The sequence below is a fragment of the Hoplias malabaricus genome, chromosome 4, assembly GCF_029633855.1.
Source record: "Hoplias malabaricus isolate fHopMal1 chromosome 4, fHopMal1.hap1, whole genome shotgun sequence".
Taxonomy (NCBI): domain Eukaryota; kingdom Metazoa; phylum Chordata; class Actinopteri; order Characiformes; family Erythrinidae; genus Hoplias; species Hoplias malabaricus.
This window is the reverse complement of record NC_089803.1, coordinates 1190755-1216855: the sequence shown is the minus strand read 5'-3', so window position 1 is coordinate 1216855 and position 26101 is coordinate 1190755. Positions and strand designations below refer to the sequence as shown.

The following is a 26101-nucleotide window of genomic DNA, read 5'->3' as shown; positions in this document are numbered from 1 at the left end:
TTTTATTGCAATGTTCTATATTTTTTGAGAATTCTCCTCCCAGTAACGACCAGGCAAAAATCGCTTTTTTGGTCTCCCATTTGTCTGGTAAAGCACTTGAGTGGGCCACCGCTATTTGGAACAATATAGTCAGTAACACGTATCCCGAATTTGTCACTACTTTCCGGGAAGTATTTGACCATGCTACTGAGGGACGTTCTTGTGGTGAGATCCTTCTCACCCTTAAGCAAGGAGCCCGAACAGCTGCCGCTTATGCGTTAGAGTTTCGGACTATTGCTGCTGGTAGTGGTTGGAATGAACCTGCACTCATTAATGTTTTTCGTAATGGTCTAAATCCAGAAATACTCACGGAACTGGCTTGTCGAGATGACGGATTGACATTAGATCAGTTAATTTCTTTATCCATCCGCCTGGACCAACTCCTACAAAAACGTCCCCGGTCACCGTGTAAAAGACAAGAAGTTGTCAAGCGTCAATCCACTCCTGGTTATCCTTTTCGCCCGGTACAAGGTCAAGCTCCCTGTCCTAACCCTCCTTCGGATCCTATGCAATGCGATACTATGCGACTTTCTCATGAAGAGCGCCTTCGTCGTCTCCACGGTGGACTATGCTTATACTGTGGAGGATCTGATCATATTCGTCGTGATTGTACACGCTTACCTCCGCGAGTCCGGACTCAAAACCTGGAGAGGAATTCTCATGCTAACTTGGTGAGTGTACCCACAAAAGGGTTAATATCAAAATCCTTTCTCATACCTGTCAAAGTGTACTGCCAAGGAACTTCTCTTGTCGTTTCAGCGCTAATAGATTCTGGAGCCGAAGGAAACTTCATTCAACAATCCCTCGTTACCCGGCTGGGAATTAAGACAAAACAGTTGTGCAAACAGATCCAAGTCCGAGCTTTTGATGGCCTTCCCGTTGGAGGAGATTTCATCTCACAAGAGACAGTTCCTGTTTGGTTCCAAACAAGTTTCCTGCATCACGAGTGGCTTTTGTTCTTGGTATTACCCAAGGCGGATTTTCAGATTATCTTGGGACTACCATGGTTAGAAATTCATAACCCAGCTATCTCATGGAGCCAACGCGAAATCACATCCTGGTCATCCTTATGTCACACAAACTGTTTAGCCCTTAAAAACGTTTCTATCTATTCCACTTCCGTGGAGAGTCCAGATTCAACCATGTCAGTAAAAATTCCTCCCGTTTATTCCCAATACTTAGAAGTCTTCAGTAAAACAAAAGCTACTAAACTACCCCCGCATAGGCCGTATGACTGTGCGATAGAACTTGTAGAAGGTGCTACCTTACCTAAATCACGTATTTATCCTTTGAATTTGGAAGAAGAAAGAGTCATGGAAGAGTATTTCAAAGAAGCTCTAACACGGGTTTATACGTCCATCAAAGTCTCCAATATCTTCGGGTTTCTTCTTTGTCAAAAAGAAGGATGGTGGATTAAGACCTTGTATAGACTATCGTGCTCTGAATGATATAACTAAGAAATTTGTATATCCTCTACCCCTTATTCCAGTTGCATTAGAGCATCTTAGAGGTGCTACCATCTTCTCCAAGTTGGACCTTCGTAGTGCCTACAATCTAGTGCGAATTAAGGAGGGTGACGAGTGGAAAACTGCTTTTAGTACTACCAAGGGACATTATGAGTATTTAGTGATGAGCTATGGGTTGGCAAACACTCCATCTGTGTTCCAGGAGTTTATCAATGACATTTTCAGGGATATGTTGGGAAAATTTGTAATTGCGTACATTGATGACATTTTGATTTACTCTCCAGATGTTAAAACTCACATAAAACAGGTCAGTCAAGTGCTTCAGCGTTTAAAGGAGAATAACCTTTTTGTCAAAGGAGAAAAATGTGAATTCCATCAACAAACCATTTCATTCTTGGGATATGTTATCAGTGTGTCTGGTATAGTCATGGACGACCAGAAGGTTGAGGCGGTCGTAAACTGGCCAGTCCCAACTAACGTGAAAGAGCTTCAACGCTTTTTAGGGTTCGCGAATTTCTACAGACGGTTTATTAGGAATTTTAGTTCTCTTGCAGCCCCGCTTACTGCTTTACTGAAGGGTAGTCCTCACCGTTTGTGTTGGTCTGCTCAGGCCCAAGGTGCTTTTGAACGTCTCAAGACAGCCTTCACTACCGCTCCCATATTAAAACATCCTAACCCTGAACTCCCCTTTGTGGTTGAGGTAGACGCATCAGAGACGGGTGTAGGGGCGGTACTATCTCAACGTAGTGGGGAACTTCCTAAGTTACACCCCATTGCTTTTTTTTCGCATAAATTATCACCTGCTGAACGAAATTATGGTATCGGAGATAGAGAACTTTTAGCGGTAAAGTTAGCTTTAGAGGAATGGAGACACTGGCTAGAAGGTTCTCTACATCCTTTCACAGTCCTAACTGACCACAAGAATCTGGAATATATTCGTACTGCAAAACGTATGAACTCTCGGCAAGCTAGTTGGTCGCTGTTTTTCTCCCGGTTCCGGTTTTCCATCACGTTTCAGCCAGGTAATCGTAACCTTAAAGCAGATGCGCTCTCTCATTTTAATCAGAATGAATTAGGGGAGAAAGGTGAAGAATCAACTAAGTTTATACTACCTTCCTCCGTTTCGGTGGCAGCTATCAGATGGGAATTAGACGAACTGATTGCACAGGAAAATCGGTCAAAAGGAGTATCTGAAGCTTGTCCGGAAGGCAAAACTTATGTACCGCCAGAATTTCGTAATAGGCTGATTACCTGGGCCCATTCGTCACTGTCATCAGGTCATCCCGGAGAGAGACGCACTACACAGCTTATTCTAGCACGTTATTGGTGGGGGTCATTAAGAGCGGATGTACATGAATTTGTAGCATCTTGTGCAGTTTGTGCTCAGGCAAAGACACCTAAAACCCTTCCGGCAGGTAAATTAATGCCTCTACCTGTTCCAGAACGTCCCTGGTCGCATTTGGCGCTGGATTTTGTCACTGACCTACCTCTATCGGAAGGATTTACTACAGTCCTCACAGTCATTGATCGGTTCTCTAGAGGAGTTAAGTTCATCCCATTTCCTTCATTACCCACGGCCCTGGATACAGCTAAAGCTTTATATACACATATATTCCGTCATTATGGAATCCCTGAAGACATTTTATCTGATCGAGGTCCTCAGTTTACGTCACATGTCTGGAAAGCTTTCTTTGAACATCTAGGGGTAAATGTTAGTCTCACCTCTGGATATCATCCCCAGAGTAATGGCCAGTGTGAACGGGTTAATCAGGAGCTGGGAAAGTTTTTACGAATGTATTGTCATGAGAATCCACAAGACTGGTTCCAGTACTTGGTGTGGGCAGAAATAGCCCAAAACTCCTTGGTTAACTCGACTACAGGTCTCACCCCATTCCAGTGTATATTAGGTTATCAACCCCCGTTGGCACCCTGGACTGCAGCAACATCTGGAATTCCATCAGTCGACTCGTGGATGAGACGCAGTGAGGAGGTGTGGGAGGAAACTAATCTTCACATCACAGAGGCCCTTTCCCGATATAAGGAACAAGCTGATAGGAACAGATCAAATTCCCCGTTATTCCAGATTGGAGAAAGAGTATGGTTGGCTACAAAGGATATCAGGTTTGAGGGGAGGTGCAGGAAGCTCCTTCCCAAGTACATTGGTCCTTTTCGTATTTCTGATAAAATTAATGAAGTTACTTATAAGTTGGAATTACCTGCACAATACCGTATTGCTAATTCCTTTCATGTGTCTCTCCTCAAGCCTGTGGTCCCAGGCCCTTTGAATGAGTTGCAGCCTGACGACGTTCCGCCCCCGGCATTGGACGTTGGGGACTCTTCCACATATGCTGTGCGAGAGGTGCTGGATTCTCGTAAACATGGAGGAACTCTTCAATATCTTATTGATTGGGAGGGGTACGGTCCTGAGGAGCGTTCATGGGTACCAGCAAAGGACATCTATGATCCGGGTCTCGTGTTGGCGTTTCACTCTCGTCATCCTGAGAAGCCGGCTCCCCGTCCCAGAGGTCGCCCGAGAGGATCAGTATCTAATCCCGCTCCGTCCCTTCCTATGTCTCGATCCAGAAACCCACGTCAATCTCAGTCCTCCGCATGTGCAGAAGTCCATAGCTCCGGTGACTCTGTTCCGCTGGGTGGTCGTCGTCGTGGTCGTCCTCGTTCCAGGCCTCCTCCGGTGTCTTCGGGGGGGGGTACTGTCACGCCTACATCTCAGGACTCAAATTCCCAGAATGCACCTGTCAGTCACATGACTACCCGCCGGTCTCCCTCACCAGAATTCTAATTACACACACCTGTTTGTCTCCCTATATATACCTCACTCTGAGAACTGTTCCCTGCCGAGTATTGCTTTGGTTCTCCCATGCATACAACGCATTCCCTTGTACTTTGTCTGACGGTCTCCTGTTGCCTACTTCCTGCCTGTGTTCCCGATTTACGTCTCCTGTCTTGTCCCTGTTGGTATTGTTTGCATTCTCTGGTTTTCGAACTCTGCCTGTTTTTGACTACGGTTTTTGTCCATCCTCTGAGGTACTGTTTGCTCCTGTTTTTGAACTTTGCCTGCCTTGTGATTACTCTTTTGGATAACGACATTAAAAAGACTGTTTACTGTGTTCCGCGACTGTCAGCTTTCTGTTATGTCCTGACAGGTGGTAAGTGGTGTTAGACTGCTCTCCAGGCTGTTTGCGTGTTCAAAGCCCCAGTGTATGTAAATGGATTGATATATATACTTATTTTTTCTGTAGATGGAACTGAATCTAAATTTGGGAGCGCACTAACTGCATGAAAGTAAAGACAGATCAAAAGCCACATACGGTCATTTTTTTGTTCTCAAGCACAGCGTTCCAACTTAAAAGACGCAGAGCTTCTGAACATAAATAAACCAGAGAACAAGGTTTCCCCACAATTGCACATGTTTTCTTTAATGTGCACTGTATTTAATGTGAATAAAATCATAAAGCAAACAAACCAAAAACATGTAATTGATTTCAGGTTTAAATGTTCTTGCTGTACATATTAATACTGATAGTTTGGAATGGTTGTTTCATCATATTGCATTTGTCTTCAGGTACAATGGTAGACATCAGGGACAGGTGGAGCAGTTTAGGGGAAGATGAGCAAAGGCAATATGTTCAGCAAGCTGCAGATCTGAAAGTGCAAGGGAAAGCAGAGCAGCTTAGCAGTGAAATGAGGGAGATTAGAAAACACCTAAAACAGCTTAAGACTGAGGTGTGGCAATTACTGTATGTTTTTTTTTTAAAGAATATCTCATATAAAAGCAAGTCAAAGAACATGTCTACTGGTGTGGTGTCAGTCACATTTCTGTGTGTTATAATATTATAAAAAAGCAACATTATAAAAAACAAATTCCAGCTTTGATATTTGGGTATATTTATAGTACACATTTTGTCAGTGACCTATGAGAGATTCATTCATTGTCTGAGTGTGCTTATCCAGTTCAGGGTCGCGGTGGGTCCAGAGCCTACCCAGAATCACTGGGCGCAAAGCAGGAACACACACTGGAGGGGGTGCCAGTAGTTCACAGGGCAACTATGAGACAAAAATCTTAATAAAATAATTCTTCATTAATCATAATTGAGGTAAATTCTTGGCATTTAGCAGAAGCTCTTATTCAGAGCGACTCACAAAAGTGCTTAGCATTCAAACACAATGTGTATCCTTCCTAGTACATATATGTTAGGGTCCAAACTCCCTCTGAGCTCATACGCTTATCAGAACAAGGGCCAGTGCTGACGCCTAGAACTACACTGCTGACCTGTGTATATTTAAAAGCTCAGATACTCTATCACAGAAAAACAAGGAGGTTTCGAAAAAATAAAAGGGAAAGTAATAAAAGATAGCAGAGCTAAGCAGCGAAGCGTCTGAATGGCAAGGAAGCAGGGAGTAAAAGACACTACATATTACTTAATGGCTCCCAACAATGAAGCTTAGCAAAAATGAATTAAATAATTAATTGTTAATCAAATTATAATTATCACTGACTTCGCTACATAAATAACAAACATACATTATTTTTATTAGTCTTCTTGACCCTTTCAGTACTGCTGGAAACAGCTCTATTTTAAAAATCACTTCATAAATATTTAAGAGGTTTGAGTGAGTGTTTTTTGATCCATTAAGCAATATGCTTCAAATTAATTTTAAAAAAGTGGTTCCTTACACTTCACAGCTGCATAACATTGCTTAATAAATGAATATGTTTAATTAACATGTGTTACGCTGCGCTGTGTATGTGTGTGTTTTCTCTTTCTCTCACTATCTCTGTAAATTTATAGGTTCTGCAATCTGTTCCAGTCCATGTTTGTTCACCCGTCTAGAGTTCATTCCATGTTCCAGTTCGTGTGTTTGTTCACCGTCCAGTCCACCATCCAGTCCATGTGTTGTCTGTCATCACTTCGTCTACGTCATCTCGGCGGGAGTCATAAATACGTGTCTGTGTACACTGTTAGGAAGCTTTGTTTTGTGCTGTGATTTGTTGTGTATATTGAATTCTGTTTGCCTGGCTTTGACTTTGATCCATTCCTATTTCGATTACGAGTTTGTTTTTGCCCTTTTTGAATACTGACGCTAGATTTATCTTTTGTAAATTATTGTAAACACTGTGTATATATTCTTCACCAGAGTAGGGTTGGCTGCCGTTTGTTTTGGGAGTGGGTTTTGTGTGTGTTTTTGTGGACAGACAGGGAGGAAGGTAAGGTGTTGCCTTTTGTTTCCTTTTGTTTTCACTTGTTACAGTTATTCCCTTCATATATATTAATTTCAACCCATCCCTCATTCTGTTACGGCTCAACCCTAGACTGGGTCGTAACACATGACTTAGTATCTATGGGGTCTTTTTGTTATTTTCCAATGTTAATCCCTTAAATTATACTTTATAAATCCATAAGAACATTTAATTACTGTTACTTAGCCAGTATTAATTAGAAACAATAAGTACGTTTTTCAGCATCACTGAATTAATTTCATTATAATTAATTCCAAATTAACACACAAAAATTGTGTGTTAAAAAAGATGAACTGTCTACTAGACATCACTGTTAATGTAATTAGTTTTGAACATTTAAACAAGTATATGTATATGGTCCATGCTCTCTCCAGATTCTGTGTGTGGTCTGTCTGTTACAGGGTCAAAAACCAGTGACTGTGATTAACAGGGAAGTGTGTGTACCCATGAGTGGCTGTTGACCGATGCCTAGAATCTCGAAGACCCACTTTCTTCTCCGCCAGGTGTTTGCAAGTGGTCCTCGTCCATACTGAAAAACATTAACAGTTTAGATTACTGTTATCCAACTGAGAACATTCATTAACATTCACACCAAACCAATCAGATTGCAGAAAAAAAACAAAAAACATAAAAACTATCATTTGATTTTAAAAATGTTACACTGAATGTCATGCACTGATATTTTGACATCACTAACACTAGGACGTACAGCATCTTCCCTACTTTTCACTTATGATGAAAGTGGCTCTCATCCAGCATCACAAACTCCCTGTGATTTCCAACAATCTCTCCTATCTGTCTACTATAAGATTTGATTTAGTTCACACACATGTTCCTTATTTTTCTGGTCATCTTGTACAGAGTCTGGGTGCTTCCAACAATCCCATCTTCTTTCATGTCGATTTGTCGTAACTGGAGCCTCTGTGCAAATCTGTGAAACCGGTGAAAGACAAGCTGAAGATATAGAGACAACTACAACAGAAAAACAAATAAGAAGAGACAAATATCTCAAAAATATCTTTGTGGAAGATATCCCTAGGTCTTACTGTGAAATAATATAATATACTTTTTATATAATAATTTATGCACTGAGTGGCATGGTGACGCAGCTGGTAGTGTCGCTGTCACAGTGCTCCAAGAGCTTGGGTTGTGGGTTCAAGCCCTGCTCCAGGTGACTGTGAGGAGTTTGGTGTGTTCTCCCTGTGTCTGCATGGGTTTCCTCCCGGCACTCCATTTTCCTCACACAGTCCAAAAATGCACATTGGTAGGTGGTTGTTTTCATATTAGATTAGAATTTTTTATTTTTAAATATGTTATGCATTTGAGAAAATTGTGTTAATTATTTATTGGGCAAATTTGCATTTATTTGTTAGAAACAATATTTAAATATATACAGTTACCATACAGTTACAGACATTCAGTAATTATGTTCAACACCACTAGGCCTAATTATTCAGTTCTCTATTTAATCCTTTTTAACACCTGTAAATAAGTGTCATCTAAGGGAAAAGGCTGACCTTGGACCCCTCAAACTATGACCCAGACCTTACAGATATTTTTGTTGGTCTTCGTCTGTGTTTTGTGTCTACAGATCCTGTATGACAAACAGAAGTCCATTCTATTTATTTGTACAATAAGGCATATTTTGAACACTACACTATATGTTACAAACTACAGACTTTACTAAAATAAAGAACACTACAATCAAAGTGATCAGTTTTAACGGCAGGTGTCAGTATAACTTTAAGATTACACTTAGCACTCTACATTATTTTTTTTGAGTAGCATTTTCTTTTGGAGCCTGACCTGTGAGAACTGGTTGTTGTAGTTTTCAAAGCCAGTGTTAGAGATGGGGTTTTGTGTCCTCACTGGCTCCGTTTTCCTGGGGAGCTGTGCCAGTGGAAAAGCAACAAATTTTAAGCGAGCGAGGCGTGTAGAGCCACACCCTGCAATGGAAAAGCACTGTTAGCAAACGCTGAGTTAACTACATACAAAACACCTCAGGTTTATTATTGTGATGCTTCACTGACCGGTAATAGAGCCTCTGCCATTGCTATACAGGTGCTAGTCTTAAAATTAGAATATCATGCAAAAGTGGATTCATTACAGTAATTCCATTCAAAAAGTGAAACTTGTATATTATACTCACACACAGACTGATATATTTCAAGTGTTTATTTCTTTTAATTTGATGATTATAACTGACAACTAATGAAAACCCCAAATTCAGTATCTCAGAAAAGTAGAATATTGTGAAAAGGTTCAATTTTGAAGACACCTGGTGCCACATGCTAATTTGCTAGTACGGACCACGCCCGCAGAGGCTGAAACGGGGAGGCAAACTCAGAAGTCTTTTGGGGAAGAGTTTAGGGCGGCTTATGAATGCGTATGAAGCCGGACCCCCCCGTTGGATAAAGTAATATGAGAAAAGGGTGAAGATGGGGTGGAGGTGGGAGCGAGTTTAAAACAGGAGGCTCAGTGGGCTTGATAAAGGCCGAACACGGCTCCGAATATGGGGATCAGCAGGAATGACTCAGCGCGGAGGAGCAAGCTGACGTCGTGAAGCAGTCGAGTCAAGATCCGTCTCCTGAACTAAATGAGACGAGTTTGTCTGTCGCAGAAATGACGTGAATTTGCAGGGTATATATAGGGCTGAGAGGAGGAGTTCGGGCGTGGTCCTACTCCCAAAATTATGTTATTAGCATAACTTCACTTAACTCAAAACACCTGCAAAGGCCTTTAAATTGTCTCTCAGTCAAGCTCTGTTGGCTACACACTCATGGGGATGACTGCTAACTTCACAGTTGTTCTAAAGATTACCATTGACACCTTAAACAAGCAGGGCAAGACAAAAAAAAGGTAAAGAGGCTGGCTGTTCACAGAACTCTGTGTCCAAGCTCATTAATAGAGAGGTGAAGGGAAGGAAAAGATGTGGTAGAAAAAAGTGTACAAGCAATAGTAAAAACCGCACCCTGGAGAGGACTGTGAAACAAAACCCATTCAAAAATGTGGGGGAGATTCACAAAGACTGGACTGCAGCTGGAGTCAGTGCTTCAAGAACCACCACACACAGATGTATGCAAGACATGGGATTCAGCGTCACATTCCTTATGTCGAGCCACTCTTGAACAAAAGACAGCGTCCGAAGCATCTCATCTGGGCTAAAGACAAAAAGGACTGGACTGCTTCTGAGTGATCCAAAGTTATGTTCTCTGATTAAAGTAAATTTTGCATTTCCTTTGAAAATCAAGGTCCCAGAGTCTGGAGGAAGAGAGGAGAGGCACAGAATCCACGTTGCTTGAGGACCAGTGTAAAATTTCCAGTCAATGATGGTTTGGGGAGCCATATCATCTGCTGGTGTTGGTCCACTGTGCTTTCTGAGGTCCAAGGTCAACACAGCCATCTACCAGGAAGTTTTAGAGCACTTCATGCTTCCTGCTGCTGACCAACTTTATGGAAATGCAGATTTCATATTCCAACAGGACTTGGCACCTGCACACAGTGCCAAATCTACCAGAACCTGGTTTAAGGACCATGGTATCCCTGTTCTTAATTGGCCAGCAAACTTGCCTGACCCTTGGTATTATAAAGAGGAAGATGCAATATGCCAGACCCAAAAATGCAGAAGAGCTGAAGGACTCTATCAGAGCAACCTGGGCTCTCATAACACCTGAGCAGTGCCACAGACTGATCAACTCCATGCCAAGCCGCACTGCTGCAGTAATTCAGGCAAAAGGAGCCCCATCTAAGTATTGAGTGCTGTACATGCTCATTTTCAGTTGTCCAGCATTTCTAAAAATCCTTTTATTTATTTTTTTTAAAAAGTAATATTAAGTAATATTATAATTTTCTGAGATACTGAATTTGGGGTTTTCATTAGTTGTCAGTTATAATCATCGAATTACAAGAAATAAACACTTGAAACATCAGTCTGTGTGTAATGAATGCGTATAATATACAAGTTTCACTTTTTGAATGGAATTACTGAAATAAATGAACTTTTCATGATATTTTAATTTTATGACCAGCACCTGTATGTGCTAATAATGATGAGTCTGCAAATTTTTTGAGTTTTCCAGCATTCTAGACATGTCAAATATGCATTTAAACATAGGTGGCGCTAAAAAGACAATGCGACAGGCATATCCTGAATTGTCCTAACTCCAGTAGACCTGCTTTATGATAAAACTCAGTTATATTTGTTTGGAGATGAGATCAATGAACAAATATCTGATCAGCTTCATCCAGACAATTGTCTGCATTTGGGGGCGCTATGGAGCTCCTGATCCACTCCCAAACCCATGCTCTATGAAAATTATAATTTGTGCTATAACAAGTGGAAGGTCTGTGTCAATATTCATTTTTTGACCTTTGGAAAAAGTCTCAAAAATGTATGACTTCATCCACTGTGGTATCTACAATATTACTCCTTAAATTTATGTCCAATTCCTTACTTTATAATTTAAAAACATTTAATTTAATTATTTTCACTAAAATGTCTTCTACTGTTTACAAAAGAGAGAATGGTGATGCTTGTGAATATCCACACAATACATAAAAGTAACAAACAAGCAAGATGTGTCCTTGTGGTCTTTAAAAAGTAAATTTTAAAAAGATTAATTTGTCATGATATCAAAAGATAACTTGAGTGACGCCTGTGGATTAAAAAACAGTTTAATATCCTACAGAGGGCAAACTAAACGCATAAACATAAAAGTCTGAAGTCAAGCCAAAAATACAAACAGATCCAAAGAGAGAAAAAAAGAACCAATAAAAAAAAAACACTGAATGCACAGATAAAGCAATACTCTTAAACAATCTTAACACTGTATTTAAATACTCTGTCATTCTCTTTCAATGAGCATGAAGGAGAAACAGGGGTGATTGATATTCAGAAAATTTGGAACAGTGAAAAGATCTCAGATAAATGGAGGTGGTCATGTGATACTGCTGAGGACTCTGGGAATACCATCCTTCATTTTCAGTGAGAGTCATCAGATGATCATAGGATGGGAATCTTTTGAGCAAGATACACATTATTATAATGTTTGTACTCAGGACACTGTAAAATCACCTGAGTGACTCTACTATAGACATAGATGCAATATGGAAATAGACCAAATCATTATAATTCAACTGGTTTTGAACTTGATAAGTGATAAGCAGGCATGTCCTTCATGGCGATCAGAAAGAGGAAAACAGTCTGTCTGGATGTGCACTGAGGTCCTGGTAGCACAGCCCCGTGACTCCTGTGCTCCGTGAGACTAATAGCTCCATCAACACTGATCTTTCCCCTTCCAAGGGTATACAGTCCAGCCCCAGAAATAGGGAGGAATGGTGATGATGGAGGGCAGACGGGCAGTAGAAGCTCAATAGGGAGTTGTATTGTCTCTATTTGGAGCACAGTGAAACACAACAATGACAGTGTGAATGAGAGGGTAAATAGGAGCTGTAATAATTCATTCTGAGGTCACATCTTGAAAATAAAAGTTCCATAAACAATCCGTGGCATCTGGTATTACACAGTTCAATCAGACGTCTCCAAATTCCCAAGCACTACACAATTCAGCTTTAAGGATATTTTTTACATTGAATTTGGCCCAATGCAATAATTAAACCCCAATCTCTGAAGGTAATCCGTCACTCAGTGCTAACCTTTCTGGTTCTGGGTGAACGCAGTGATGTTTCCGGACAGAACTCCGACGACTAAAACTCATCCCACACTCTGAACAGTGATACGGTTTCTCTCCTGTGTGAATGCGCTGGTGTCTTTGGAGACTACCCTGTTCAGTAAAACTCTTCCCACACTCTGAACAGTGATACGGTTTCTCTCCTGTGTGAATGCGCTGGTGTGTTTGGAGATGACCCTGTTGAGTAAAACTCTTCCCACACTCTGAACAGTGATATGGTTTCTCTCCTGTGTGAATGCGCTGGTGTTTTTGGAGACTACCCTGTTCAGTAAAACGCTTCCCACACTCTGAACAGTGATACGGTTTCTCTCCTGTGTGAATGCGCTGGTGTCTTTGGAGACTACCCTGTTCAGTAAAACTCTTCCCACACTCTGAACAGTGATACGGTTTCTCTCCTGTGTGAATGCGCTGGTGTGTTTGGAGATGACCCTGTTGAGTAAAACTCTTCCCACACTCTGAACAGTGATATGGTTTCTCTCCTGTGTGAATGCGCTGGTGTTTTTGGAGACTACCCTGTTGAGTAAAACTCTTCCCACACTCTGAACAGTGATACTGTTTCTCTCCTGTGTGAATGTGCTGGTGTGTTTGGAGATGACCCTGTACAGTAAAACGCTTCCCACACTCTGAACAGTGATACGGTTTCTCTCCTGTGTGAATACGCTGGTGTCTTTGGAGACTACCCTGTTCAGTAAAACGCTTCCCACACTCTGAACAGTGATACGGTTTCTCTCCTGTGTGAATGCGCTGGTGTCTTTGGAGACTACCCTGTTCAGTAAAACGCTTCCCACACTCTGAACAGTGATACGGTTTCTCTCCTGTGTGAATGCGCTGGTGTCTTTGGAGACTACCCTGTTCAGTAAAACTCATCCCACACTCTGAACAGTGATACGGTTTCTCTCCTGTGTGAATGCGCTGGTGTCTTTGGAGACTACCCTGTTCAGTAAAACTCTTCTCACACTCTGAACAGTGATACGGTTTCTCTCCTGTGTGAATGTGCTGATGTGTTTTGAGACCAAGCTGGTGAGTAAAACTCATCCCACACTCTGAACAGTGATACGGTTTCTCTCCTGTGTGAATGCGCTGGTGTCTTTGGAGATTACTCTGTACAGTAAAACTCATCCCACACTCTGAACAGTGATACGGTTTCTCTCCTGTGTGAATGCGCTGGTGTGTTTTGAGACTACCCTGTTCAGTAAAACTCTTCCCACACTCTGAACAGTGATACGGTTTCTCTCCTGTGTGAATGCGCTGGTGTGTTTTGAGATTACTCTGTTTAGTAAAACTCTTCCCACACTCTCCACAGTCATAAGTTTTCCGTTTGTTTTCACTTCTCTGAGATTGCCTGTTGGATGTGTGAGTGTGGGGAGTATCCAAGGATGTTTCCTGAGAACTGGAGCTTCTGTCCTCCATATCCTCACATTTAATCCCTCCTGATCTCAACATTGTGTTATATTCCACTTGGAAATGTTTCTTGATGCACCTGTGGAAAAACTATGGAACTTTCTTGAACAACAGGAGCCAGAGAATGTATCCAAAGAGATGGTCTTCTGTCCTGGAAGACAATAAAGAAACAAAGATAAATTAGTTAAACTCTCTCTCCCCTGGCTCTCTGTTGGTGACCAATATTCTCCTGAATTTGTAGTCAGTTCCACCTCAAGCACTGCTACTGAAACAGCAAAAATAAGTCAATGTTGACAACTCATGGTGCAGGAATAGAGCAACATCTAGGGCTGGGCAATATAAGTGCAAATCAATATCACGATTAATTGTAAATTTTACCACAATTACGATTAATGAATGATTATTTTGTTTTTGCATTTTTGACCCTCACAGTAGTGATGAGATTTGTGCTGTAAATATTCTCCAGTATTAAATATGGGTTTTTTTCTAATGTCACTGGGGGCTTGTTTACATTTAACTTCTTTTTGTTCAGTGTCGTCTTAATTATACTCAAAACACTGCACGTTCAAAACCACACACTAGCTGCTCCAGTTCCTTGGTCTGATTTGGCATTTAGGTTGGGTCCATATGGCAGATAGGGACAGAATCACGTGACTACAGCTTGGTAGCGTGGTTTTAAAAGGAGAGTACATGAACACACAGTTGGGACATAACAGAATACAAATAATCAATATAATTGATATAGACAAGATTATGTCGGTTAGAAATTCTAAAGGTGAATTTGGATTAATTGCCCAGGTATATTATCTTCAGTAAAACACGGTATAAACGGGGTGTAAACATCTTAAACATGTTTATCTTCAGTAAAACACTGTATAGGTGTGGTGTAAATATCTTAAACGTGTTTATCTTCAGTAAAACACGGTACAAACGGGGTGTAAATATCTTAAACGCGTTTATCTTCAGTAAAACACGGTACAAACGGGGTGTAAATATCTTAAACGTTTTTATCTTCCGCAAAACACGGTATCAACCTGGTGTAAATATCTTAAACGCGTTTATCTTCAGTAAAACACGGTATCAACGTGGTGTAAATATCTTAAACGCGTTTATCTTCAGTAAAACACGGTATCAACGTGGTGTAAATATCTTAAACGCGTTTACCTTCAGTAAAACACGGTATCAACGTGGTGTAAATATCTTAAACGCGTTTACCTTCAGTAAAACACGGTATCAACGTGGTGTAAATATCTTAAACGCGTTTATCTTCAGTAAAACACGGTATCAACGTGGTGTAAATATCTTAAACGCGTTTATCTTCAGTAAAACACGGTATAAACGGGGTGTAAATATCTTAAACGCGTTTATCTTCAGTAAAACACGGTATAAACGGGGTGTAAATCTTAAACACATATTTACCTTCAGTGAAAACTTGATTTCTCTCCGACACACAGCTCTCAAGCTTTTCTCACTCTCACTCTCTCACACACACGCACGCACGCACACACACACATACATACATACATACACGCGCACGCACACACGCACACCAACTTAATTCTAACGCCTGTAACCTAAAAATATAACGTGTACAGACGAAAAGTATGTGCGTGTTGTATTGAGAGGTGTTTCTTTTATGTCTACAGAACAATTTTTTTGAGTGTACAGCATGTTTTTACATCTAAAGAGGTTGTTTTTTTTCCCATATACAGACGGCATATTTTTAGGTCTATGGAGTTTTATTTTTTGTTTGTTTGCTTTTGGGTTTTTTATTTGTTTATTTAATTTATTTTATTTACCTGTACAGATGTTATTCTACAACATCTTGACCTTTTCACTAAAGTTGCAACATTTTGCCAGTAGATGGTGGTATTTACTTACACATTGAATAATGTTGCAAGGTTAACATAAGTGTTTTATTAACCTGCTGCTTTATCTCTTTATAATCTGTAGGATAATTTACTTTAGTCTGAACACTGTAGATGTGATTATTATGATAAATGTAGTATGATGAATATACACATTTATAGTATTAAACACCACGTTATTGCTTTCAACAAGCAATTAATTTAATTAGGTCCTCAACAAGTAGCTTGATGCTACGTCAGCAGAGTCAGTATAAACAGCTGCTGACAATCCAGAGCTGGGACCAGGCTGTAGACAGATGGGCTAAACCGACCGTCTGCGAACTGCCTTGAGACGTCACCTAGTTTCATCTGGATTGAAACTATGCCTTTGCCCCGAATTAAATGTAAAGGTAGAAAAACTCAACAACGTTTCAACAACCTAATCAATATTAAATCATGTTCAGATGATAGCAGCAACACCTCAGATTAGATTTAGATCAGATGAATATTCAGCACTAAACTGAGCCACCACTCTAGACTGTAATCATAAGCATAGCCCAAGATTATCAGGCAAAGGAGGTGAAGTATGTGTAATTTACCAAAATACTCTAGATATCAGCCATAAACTATGTGACACCTTCACGTCTTTTGAGTTTCTCTCCACCATTATGACAAATCCCATGACAATAAAGAAGACATTTTATATTATGTAGCATTTACAGACCTCTAGGGCTCTACTCAGAATTTCTAAAATAATTCAGTGATTTCGCTGCAAACCTAGCTGTGTGCAATCACAAAGTTATAATTGTAGGAGATTTCAATATCCATTTTGAGAAGGAAGATGACCCACTGAAAAGGCTTTGACTTCAATCCCAGACTCTGTTGGTATTACTCAAAAATTAACAGTGCCTACACACTATTGTAGTCACACTTTAGACTTAGTTTTGACACTAGGTCTTAACATAGACAAACTTAATATTATACCACAATCTTCAGCAATCTCTGACCATTAACTAATTTCATATGAGGTATGTCTTAGCCATGATATATGTATAACACAATAATAAGACATGCAAAGCTTTATACACATTTTATTTTTTCAATAATTATAAAGAAACCACAAAGTAATTATTGTTCTCTCCTTCTTACACCATTAATACAAGGGAGTGGGCTGGATTATGCAGACAGCTGTTTTCCTGGTTTACTCTGTAAATACACAAAAACAACAGGGAGTCAGCTTTAGTTGTGTGTTGTGTTGTTCAAGATTTGCTCTGACATTTTATTGAAGACACCACTCATCACAGTAAGGTGGACCATTTATGTTCCTTGTCTACACAAAGTGCACAAAAGATGGTTAAACAATGTGAACAATATAATTATATTCAACAAAAAATATCATAAAATATAATATGTTCTACGAACAATCAGTACCTGTAATCTCACTTCATAATTTACATTCTACCTTAAATGACACCTTAACTCACCTCAGACTCAATCGTGACTAAGAGTAAACATATTTAAAAGATAAAAAAACAATGTTTTAATTGCACAAAACCTATTCAATATATACCTAGATGACAATGGTTCAAATCTTACTTAACGGAACATTCGGATTGTAAAAGTAAACAATCTATCTTTCAATTTTTCTGAAGTAAGATTTGGAACTCCACAAGGCTCTATTTTAGGACCATTATTATTTACATTATGTATGTTACCACTAGGCACAGTTATAAGAAACCATGACATTAACTTTCAGTGTTACGCAGACGACACACAACTGTATATTTCAGCCAAGCCCGATGACAAACACAGATTAAAGAAAATAGAGGACTGTGTAAAAGACGTGAAAGGCTGGATGTTGCGTAACTTCCTCCTTCTAAACAGCAACAAAACAGAGGTCCTGCTTTTGGGTCCAAAGGTGGCAAGAAATAAATTATCAGATTTTACTTTAAATATTGCTGACTTTCCAGTTAAACCTGGTTCAGCAGCAAAAAATCTTGGTGTTATAATTGACCCAGATTTATCATTTGATCAACACATAGGCAGTAATCACTAGGACAGCTTTTTTACATCTTCACAACATCACCAAGATTAGAAATGACTTATCCCTGCAGGACGCAGAAACATTAGTACATGCCTTTATTACTTCAAGGCTTGACTACTGTAACGCACTACTGTCAGGACGCACCAGCAGCAATTTAAGAAAACTTCAACTAGTTCAAAATGCTGCAGCCAGGGTCCTCACTAAAACTAGAGAATTTGAACATATCAGTCCAGTTCTATCATCACTTCACTGGCTGCCTGTTAAATTCCGCATCGATTACAAAATTCTGTTATTAACATATAAAGCTCTACATGGGCTCGCTCCTGAATACCTTCAAGATACTATTTCCTATTATGAGCCTCCATGTTTACTCAGATCACAGAGTACTGGATTTATAATAGTTCTCAGAATTCAGAAGGCCTCAGCTGGGAGAAGAGCTTTTTCTTATAAAGCCCCCCAACTCTGGAATGATCTTCCAGAAAATGTTCGGGACTCAGACACAGTGACAATCTTCAAATCTAGGCTAAAATCTCATTTATTTCGTTTAGCCTTTGGTAGTTTTCTCCTTTACATACACCTAAAGATATTAAAAATAATTTTAAGATTTTAATAATTTTAAGACCTGCTGCCCATGCTTAAGCCACCACCACTTGCCTTGGAGCTGCTTGCCCCCTACACTGAAGTTTTCACAGACTCCTAACTGATATTACCAGTAGATTGACGAGAGGACAGGTCCCCCTTGTGAGCCTTGGTTCCTCCCAAATTTTCCTCCTCAGCTGAGGGAGTGTTTCCTTGCGAATGTCGCCCTTGGCCTCACTCTCCTGGGGATTTTTACATTCTTTACATTTTTATATTTCATGTTAAAACTTTGTCTTTACTGGAATTCTGTGAAGCTGCTTTGTGACATCAGTTGTATAAGGCACTATAAAAATTAATTTGATTTGATTTGACTAAAATCACTTACTTTAACCAGCTTAATTACACTTTCATACTAATATGATTCTTTGTTCAGTTATCATGTTTGTTACGACCTTGTCTAGGGGAAAGGGGCCATGGCAGTGTATGTGGTGATTGACTGACAGTAAATGTATGATGAGAAGAAATGAAAAGAATAAGATACTCAAATTGTTTGACAATCCAAGTGAAGACAAACATTGACACAACTTCAGGAGTGACCCAGGCCATAACAACAAACAAAACCCCAGCTGAACAAATAAATACCTTACCTAGCAGTGAACCAAAGCAAAAGACAAATATGCTTCCCTAACTCCCTGACATCTGAACACAGAATAAAAAACCCTTGTTCCCAAAACAAAATGGCAGCCACTCCCTACACCTGGCACTGTATATGTTTACAATATGTAACCCCTACCCCATTAATTATGGCTAGAATAAGGGTCCTGAATTCCAATTCCCCTCTTCCTCAATGTAAATTAATAACACCTCAACCACACTAAAGAGATAACGCAAATACGCATGTATAAAAAATTAGACTTTTACTTAATGTTTCAACAATGTACTATTGAGCTTATATGTGTACCTCTTGTTATGAATTTTCTAATCTTTTGATAGAAAATTTACATTACACAAATTATCAGATACCAAATTTACAGCTTATTTTTACACAATATGCTGTTGAATAAACCCACCTAACTTAAGTGCATAATTTCACTTTACAGACCAATAACAAATTCAAGTTTTACATAATCACAACCCTTTGTTTAAGTGTATGTTACACTATATGATATAGTACATATTGAAAAGAGCACTGAATGACAGAAATAAAACGTAACTTTAAACGATATCTTAACTCTTGTGGGCCCACGGTCTTAAATACTCAAAACTTAAAATTATGAAAACATAAAAATGTTGCAGGCCTGAGCCGATGCTCGGGAACGTGGAGACCCAAAACTTAAGTGGTCGCTTCACTCAACAGAGCAAAAAGAAATATTAGAACGGTGTACCTTGGTTTCACTAGGTAGGAGAGAATGAGAGCACCATATCCCGGCGCCAATGTCGTGGTTGACAGGAGTAGACCACCCCCTTCAGGCAGTAATGGAGAGGCTGAGCGTGTTCCCTCGAAGCCAGAAGAACTCTGAGCCACGAGGGGACTCAGAGCGCTATGTGGGGCAGAATTACTGAGTTTCTGTGTCCAGCGCAACGAAAAGAGTGTAACAATGCTCGTTTTTCGAACACCACAGTCTTTATGAGCAATGGAGAGAGAGCAAATAACGACTACAAAAAAAAAAAAAAAAAAAAACAGCACAGCAGGCTAACCACCCGTAGCTCCTCAGCAAGGCTAGCTACGTTATAAACCAATAGATTCCCATTTGGAACTCTTCACAAACGTGGCACAAGCAGTCTTCAGTATTAACTATAATTACCGAGTGGGCAATTGATGTAATAACTGACAAAAGATAGCGGTGTTAAGTTTTTTTCTTAACTTTGCTTCTACCGTTGTTTTACTCCCGCGCCATCTCCGACCTCTTGTCTCTCTCCCTCTCTCTCTTAGCCCCTCCCCTTCCACTTTTTTCACTCATTGCGTACATCCCTTGATATTTTAAGCTACCAAACAAACCAATAAAATGTAATATATATCTTGGAACTATATATACAGATTATTAAATTTTTATCTTGGATTTGGTCCAAATGAAATTACTTATTTGTTTTATTGTAGTAAGAGAGCTATAATTTTAACCAAGGCTACACCCTCCCCCTTCTAAATGGCTAATGTCCTCATTATGCCTGCTGTTATTTATCTATTATTTTTTCCTTTTTTTAACTTTTGTTTTTTTCTTGTTAACATGTGTCTTAGTTGACACTGAACTTACTTTGACTAAGCCTAGAGTCATAGAGCATAGAGCAAATTGCTACAGGATTTTTCTGAGAACTAAGTCTTGGGACTCGGCAACCCTCATGGTGCTCACTGAACTGTATAACCATTCCTTTGTGAATGATGGTTACAGGGCAATCTGTAGGCTTTCCAAGTTCATCATAACTTAGCCGAATGGCAGGTCTCCTTTCTCTCCTGGATGAACGGGTACAAATAGGTCCAACATCCTCCACTGAAGTATTAGAATCAGGGACGTCTCCCACTTCTAAATCTGTGTCCACCACCGTATCAGTATGTGGTTTCCTCCATTTCAGCATTCTCCAGAAAGGTCCTTGGTGCCATTTCAACAACCTCTGGGCTTTGATCCATCTCACCATTATTCACTGCTTGTCTATCATCTTCAACCTCATCAGTTCGTTCAGAAGATTCCAACATCTCTCCTAGGTGCCTTTGCACATCTACAAGGTCTATCTGAGGAGGTTGATGCACTTCTTCACTCTCAGGCTCTGAGGTTTCTTCACTGCTTTCCACCAACTCTAGCCTTTGTTCTTTTACTTTGTCTCTGTGCTCTTGTTACAGATCTCTGTGGCACAATTTCCACATCTGAAGATTCTGGCATTCTTACCAAATATCCAGAGGGGAAAAGATGGTCTCTATGTAAATTCTTAACCGGTACAGTACAGTAAATTTGGCATTTTTCCAATCACTACATGAGGCAAAGACTTCCATTTATCTTGTAGTTTATGTTTCCCAGTTAAACCAAAATTCCGAAGAAGCACTCTGTCATCTTCTTCTAGGGGTTGGCTTCTTACTCTTTGGTCATAATGGGCCTTGTTCTTTTGATGGCTTTTTAAAGATGCTGTAGATGCCAACTGATATGCTTGTTCTAGTGATTGTCTCATCTTGGCAATATACTGCTGATAGTGGACTTCATCTTCTCCATCTGGAGAGGTGCCAAAGCAAATGTCCACTGGCAAACGCGCTTCTCTACCAAACATTAGAAAATATGGTGAATAACCAGTGGCATCATTTTTCATGCAGTTATATGCATGGACAAGCTAAATTATTTGTTGGCTCCACTGCTGTTTCCTTGCAGGATCAAGTGTTCTGAGCATGGAAAGAAGAGTGCGATTAAATCGCTCAGGCTGAGGATCTCCCTGAGGATGATATGGAGATGTTCATAACTTTCTTATCCCCAACATGGTCAGAACTTCCTTAATGAGCTTACTCTCAAAGTCACGTCCCTGATCCGAGTGAATTCTGGCAGGCAATCCATAGTGCACAAAATACTTCTCAGATAAAACTTTGGCCACAGTTACTGCTCTTTGATCCTTTGTACAGAACACTTGCGAATAGCGAGTGAAATGATCTGTCACTATGAAAACATTTGTGATTCCTTTGGAATCTGGCTCAATAGTGAGAAATTCAATGCAAACTAAGTCAAGAGGACCAGTGCTTGTGATCCGGTTTAATGGAGAAGCTCTTTGTGGGAGTGTTTTTTCAGCTGCACATCGTCCACATGTCTTAATGTATTGCTCAATCTTCAGGCACATTCGGGGCCAATAAAATATGTCTTTCACAAGTTCAATTATACGATCAATCCCCAAGTGTCCACCCTCATCATGCAATGACTTTGAAACACTGGTTCGATAAGTCTCTGGCAGGACAAGCTACAAAACATCTCTGCCGCTTGTTTTATTCACTACTCTGTATACTATGCCATCTTTCATTGTCAGTTTGGCACTTTCTCTGCATAACCGTGCAACATCTGAATTATCACTTTGTGGAGAATCACAAACGTTACCATTTATCATCTCACGCCTCACGGCACCAATGACAGGATCTGTTTCCTGAGCCCTCTGTATATCTTGCCTGCTCAAGCGTTCTAGTGAACTCAACGTCAAGGTGGCTGGGTAAGCATATGCTTCAGTTAGGAGCAAATGCTCATAAAACATTCCCGGAGTTAAGCTTAAAATTCTAATTCCCTAATACTAAAGGGCAGCATATCACTTAGAACCCAACACAGGCTGAAATAGGGACAGATGGGCTGACCCCTTAGCTCACATATACTTCACAAGAAAATACAAGAAAAACCCAGTTCCAAAAGAAAAGACACTGCACACCTATTAAACACAACTCATACAGTAAAATACACCAAACAAAATACACTTCGTGAAACAAAAAAACAAAAAAACTCAAAACTCTTGAGAAGTCCTTATCCCTCTTCAATCCACTGTGCGTTCTCAAAATTATTTATTACTGCCCCTAATCCAACCTAACCCTCTGGTCAGTTCACAGAAATCCCACCGTATTGGTATTTGGCACTTTATCCTCCCCGAACGAGCCCGTTTAAAAGGTCCCTTTCGATCTTTTAATTAAACCTAACCCAGGAAAAGAAAGAACAGTACACAATTATCACTTTTCATCAAACACTTCTCGTAAAAATAAAAGATACGTTTTACTATTTATGCAAAGCACCTTTAAAAGAACCCAAAGCTCAAAGAACTCTACATATCTGTGTCCATTTACCGTATAACACAGCAATACAGCTCTAGAGCGTCAATCATGTTAATCCTCAACACAGAAGCCACTGCTAGATGCTGAATGAAGTCTCCATTCTACAGGTGAGAGTAGTTATATTCAACAGCCCAGTGAAAGTTAACATGAAAAAGCCTACGTTTAGCCATATATTCAAAGAGACCCCCCTCCTATTCACTCCCACCTATTAAACATGGCATTATCTGTAACTCAACCTCCACTGTGCATACCGGGATCACTGCAGTACACTGCAAAAATCTCACCTTAGTAACCCTGGCTTTAGTTACAAGAAAATGTTTAAAAATGGAGAGCATCCACCAATCCACTAAACGGAAAAGAATCAGTCGCACACTGTCAAAGCTGGTTAACAAATGCTTCTGATTAAGAACCAAACGATACTTCAGCTAATATCGCGAGACTCGACTACCCATCTTTCCCGCGAGTTTCTTAAAGGCACAGCTACCTATTTTCTCCGTGAATATACTAGTGGCACTGGCTACATAAATTCTCTCTGCAGGGACTGAAAACACTCCCATTCCTGGTTAGAAAGTGTCCGCACATAGTTTGTAAAGTATATTTGAGCATGTTCGGATTCGCCAGGTTTCAGATGTAAACAACTTAACTCATGGACAGGCCGCTGTCATCTCTGTATCCTCTTTTTAAAGCCGCTTTAAAGGCATGCTTTAATGCGGCTATCAGGCACATTGCAACAAATAATCTTAAATCTGCCATCAAGACTCTTCAGCTGTGTTTTCGACAGCAGTTACGACGGGTGTGATTTTTCTCAGTGCAGTGTGCCGATGCTATTGGCCGCAATAACACACACACACACACACACACACACACACATTCATACACTCACACATACTTACACACATTTACCTCCACATTCACTGAGCCCCTCTACGCTGGGTTCTGGGTCTGGGTTTATGGCACCTCAGTGCATCCTTGTGAGACAGAATAGACACACTCTCTCTCCTACACACACACACACACAATAATAATAATAACACAGTGTCCACTCCTCCTCCTCATACAGCCCCTGTGTCCCCTCCTCCTCCTTCTCCTCATACAACCCCCATGTCTCACCCTCTTCCTCATACAGACACTGTGGTAGACCTCTGTGAGGTGATTACTGTGTCTCAGATTGTGATTTTAATGAAAGTCTGAAATGTTTAGAATAAAAATGTTGTACATCTGTAATTCTAACCTTTCTTGTGTAGATTTTACTGGTGAAAACAGTTCACTTTCAGACTGACCACGACTGGTCTCCTCAGTTCCCAAATGCTCACACAGTACTGTTAAAGAGGAGCGGAGGAACACAGGGAAACTCCACACTGTCACTGCTTTTCTGGCATTAGTCAAAGTGTTTCTGGCATCAGATTCAAAATATTTAAATAAATAGAAAAAAACACTAATAATTTTTAATTAAAATAACTAACTGTAAAAAAAACTAAAATGTCTCTGTTACTCTGTGCTGTGTCTGTTTTCTCTCTCAGTTTTTAATTGATTTTAAATTTAAATAGGGTTTTAATTATTTGCACATCATTGTGAGTTGTTTTCATTTACATGTTTCACCCTGATTTAGAGCAGTGGGGAAATACACTATGTTATAAAACAAGGATCTAAGTAAGGGGTGTGTGTGTGTTCTGGTAAACCCCACTGTGTGGGGACTAAAAACTGTTTACACAGTCACGTCATGGGGACCTCTTGCGGTATGGGGACAAATAATCAGTTCCCCATGAGAAAAAACCTTTTAAACTAATGTAGGAGCTGTCCTTAGGAGGCCTGTGTGGTTTTTAGAGTTGGTCCATAAGACAAGTCAGTGACTGCACCTGCTCCAATCTGCGGCTACGAGTCTCAAATGCTGTCTTCTTCGCTCACACGTGACTACTTCTGCGCGCTCTCACATTTGCACCAAATATATCAGAGGGAGCGTGGTGCAGAACTAATCTCTATCTGTAGAACTGGGAGGGGCACTGTTCGGAGATTAACCCTTCTGACCAATCAGAGGAGTTAATTTGTGCAGCACTGCCTCCTGAACCATTTTGAATAGTGATTTTGCACATGTGCATTGAGTTAATGACACAGAAAACCCAGATCTAGAAATACTTATCCTGAGAAATCTGGATCAACTTTATTCATTCTGAACATGTTTTAAAAACTTGAACAAATCTGTGAGATCATTTTGAGTCTGGACAGGGAAAAGGAGACATGATTCTCTGTGAAATTTGGATCAGGATTAAAACTTTTCAAAAGCTGGCCCCAGCGGAGGGAACGTCTTTAGGAAGAACGGGGTTCCACCCCCAGGAGAACTGGAGATGTTCTGGAAGATCATGGTGGACACACACCTCACTCTGGGTTAAGGATTCCTTTCATTTGTGTATGTGTGTGTTGTATAAACCAGTCAGATATTAACTCCAGAGATGGAGGTTTTATCTCCTTTCAGTGCTCCCTGAGAACACATCGTAACCATGGGATTCCTACTGTTCTCTCACACCTACAGCTCTCATTAACAGTTAGTCTATTTTACACAGGTCTAACACAGTAAAGAGAGTAAGGAGAATCCCCCTCGCTCTCTGAACTCCTACCAGAGTCTGTACACACCACTGGGTCTGAATACGCACAGTATCACTTCCTGTGTTCTCTTACTCAGTCTACTGTCCTGTTCACTCTGTTTAATATCCACAGGACTGAAACCCAGAGAGCAGATTCTCCAGTGTCCAGCTGTGTGTCTGTAAAGAGTGACCAGATCATGGAGGACCCTCCTAAAGTCAGCACTGGGGGAGGAGAACCCAGCTGTGTGTCTATGAAGAGTGACCGGTCCATGGAGGAACCTTCTGGATTCAGTAAAGAAGGAGGAGAACCCAGCTGTGTGTCTATGCAGATTGATCGGTCCATGGATCATCCTCCTATTGGTTTCAGCAGTGGAGCTGTCCCCTCTGATCCAGAGTGAGTTACTGTCCTTCAGTGAAACACTGAT

The 26101-nt window shown here is 40.3% G+C and overlaps 1 protein-coding gene and 1 pseudogene across 1 annotated transcript in view; one reads left to right on the top strand and one right to left on the bottom strand.

Moving 5' to 3' along the window:
* The window catches only part of LOC136694208 (zinc finger protein 850-like), a 112030-nt gene that overhangs the window by 12802 nt on the left and 73127 nt on the right, over positions 1 to 26101 (bottom strand). The window contains exons 5-6 of the mRNA XM_066667588.1: positions 12497 to 13724; positions 8305 to 8310 (exon numbers count right to left, since the gene is read on the bottom strand). Coding sequence (XP_066523685.1) covers positions 8305 to 8310; positions 12497 to 13724 — 1234 coding nt within the window. The remainder of the gene's footprint in view (positions 1 to 8304; positions 8311 to 12496; positions 13725 to 26101) is intronic.
* Positions 25965 to 26101, top strand: part of LOC136694217 (NACHT, LRR and PYD domains-containing protein 12-like) — a 60908-nt pseudogene continuing 60771 nt past the window's right edge.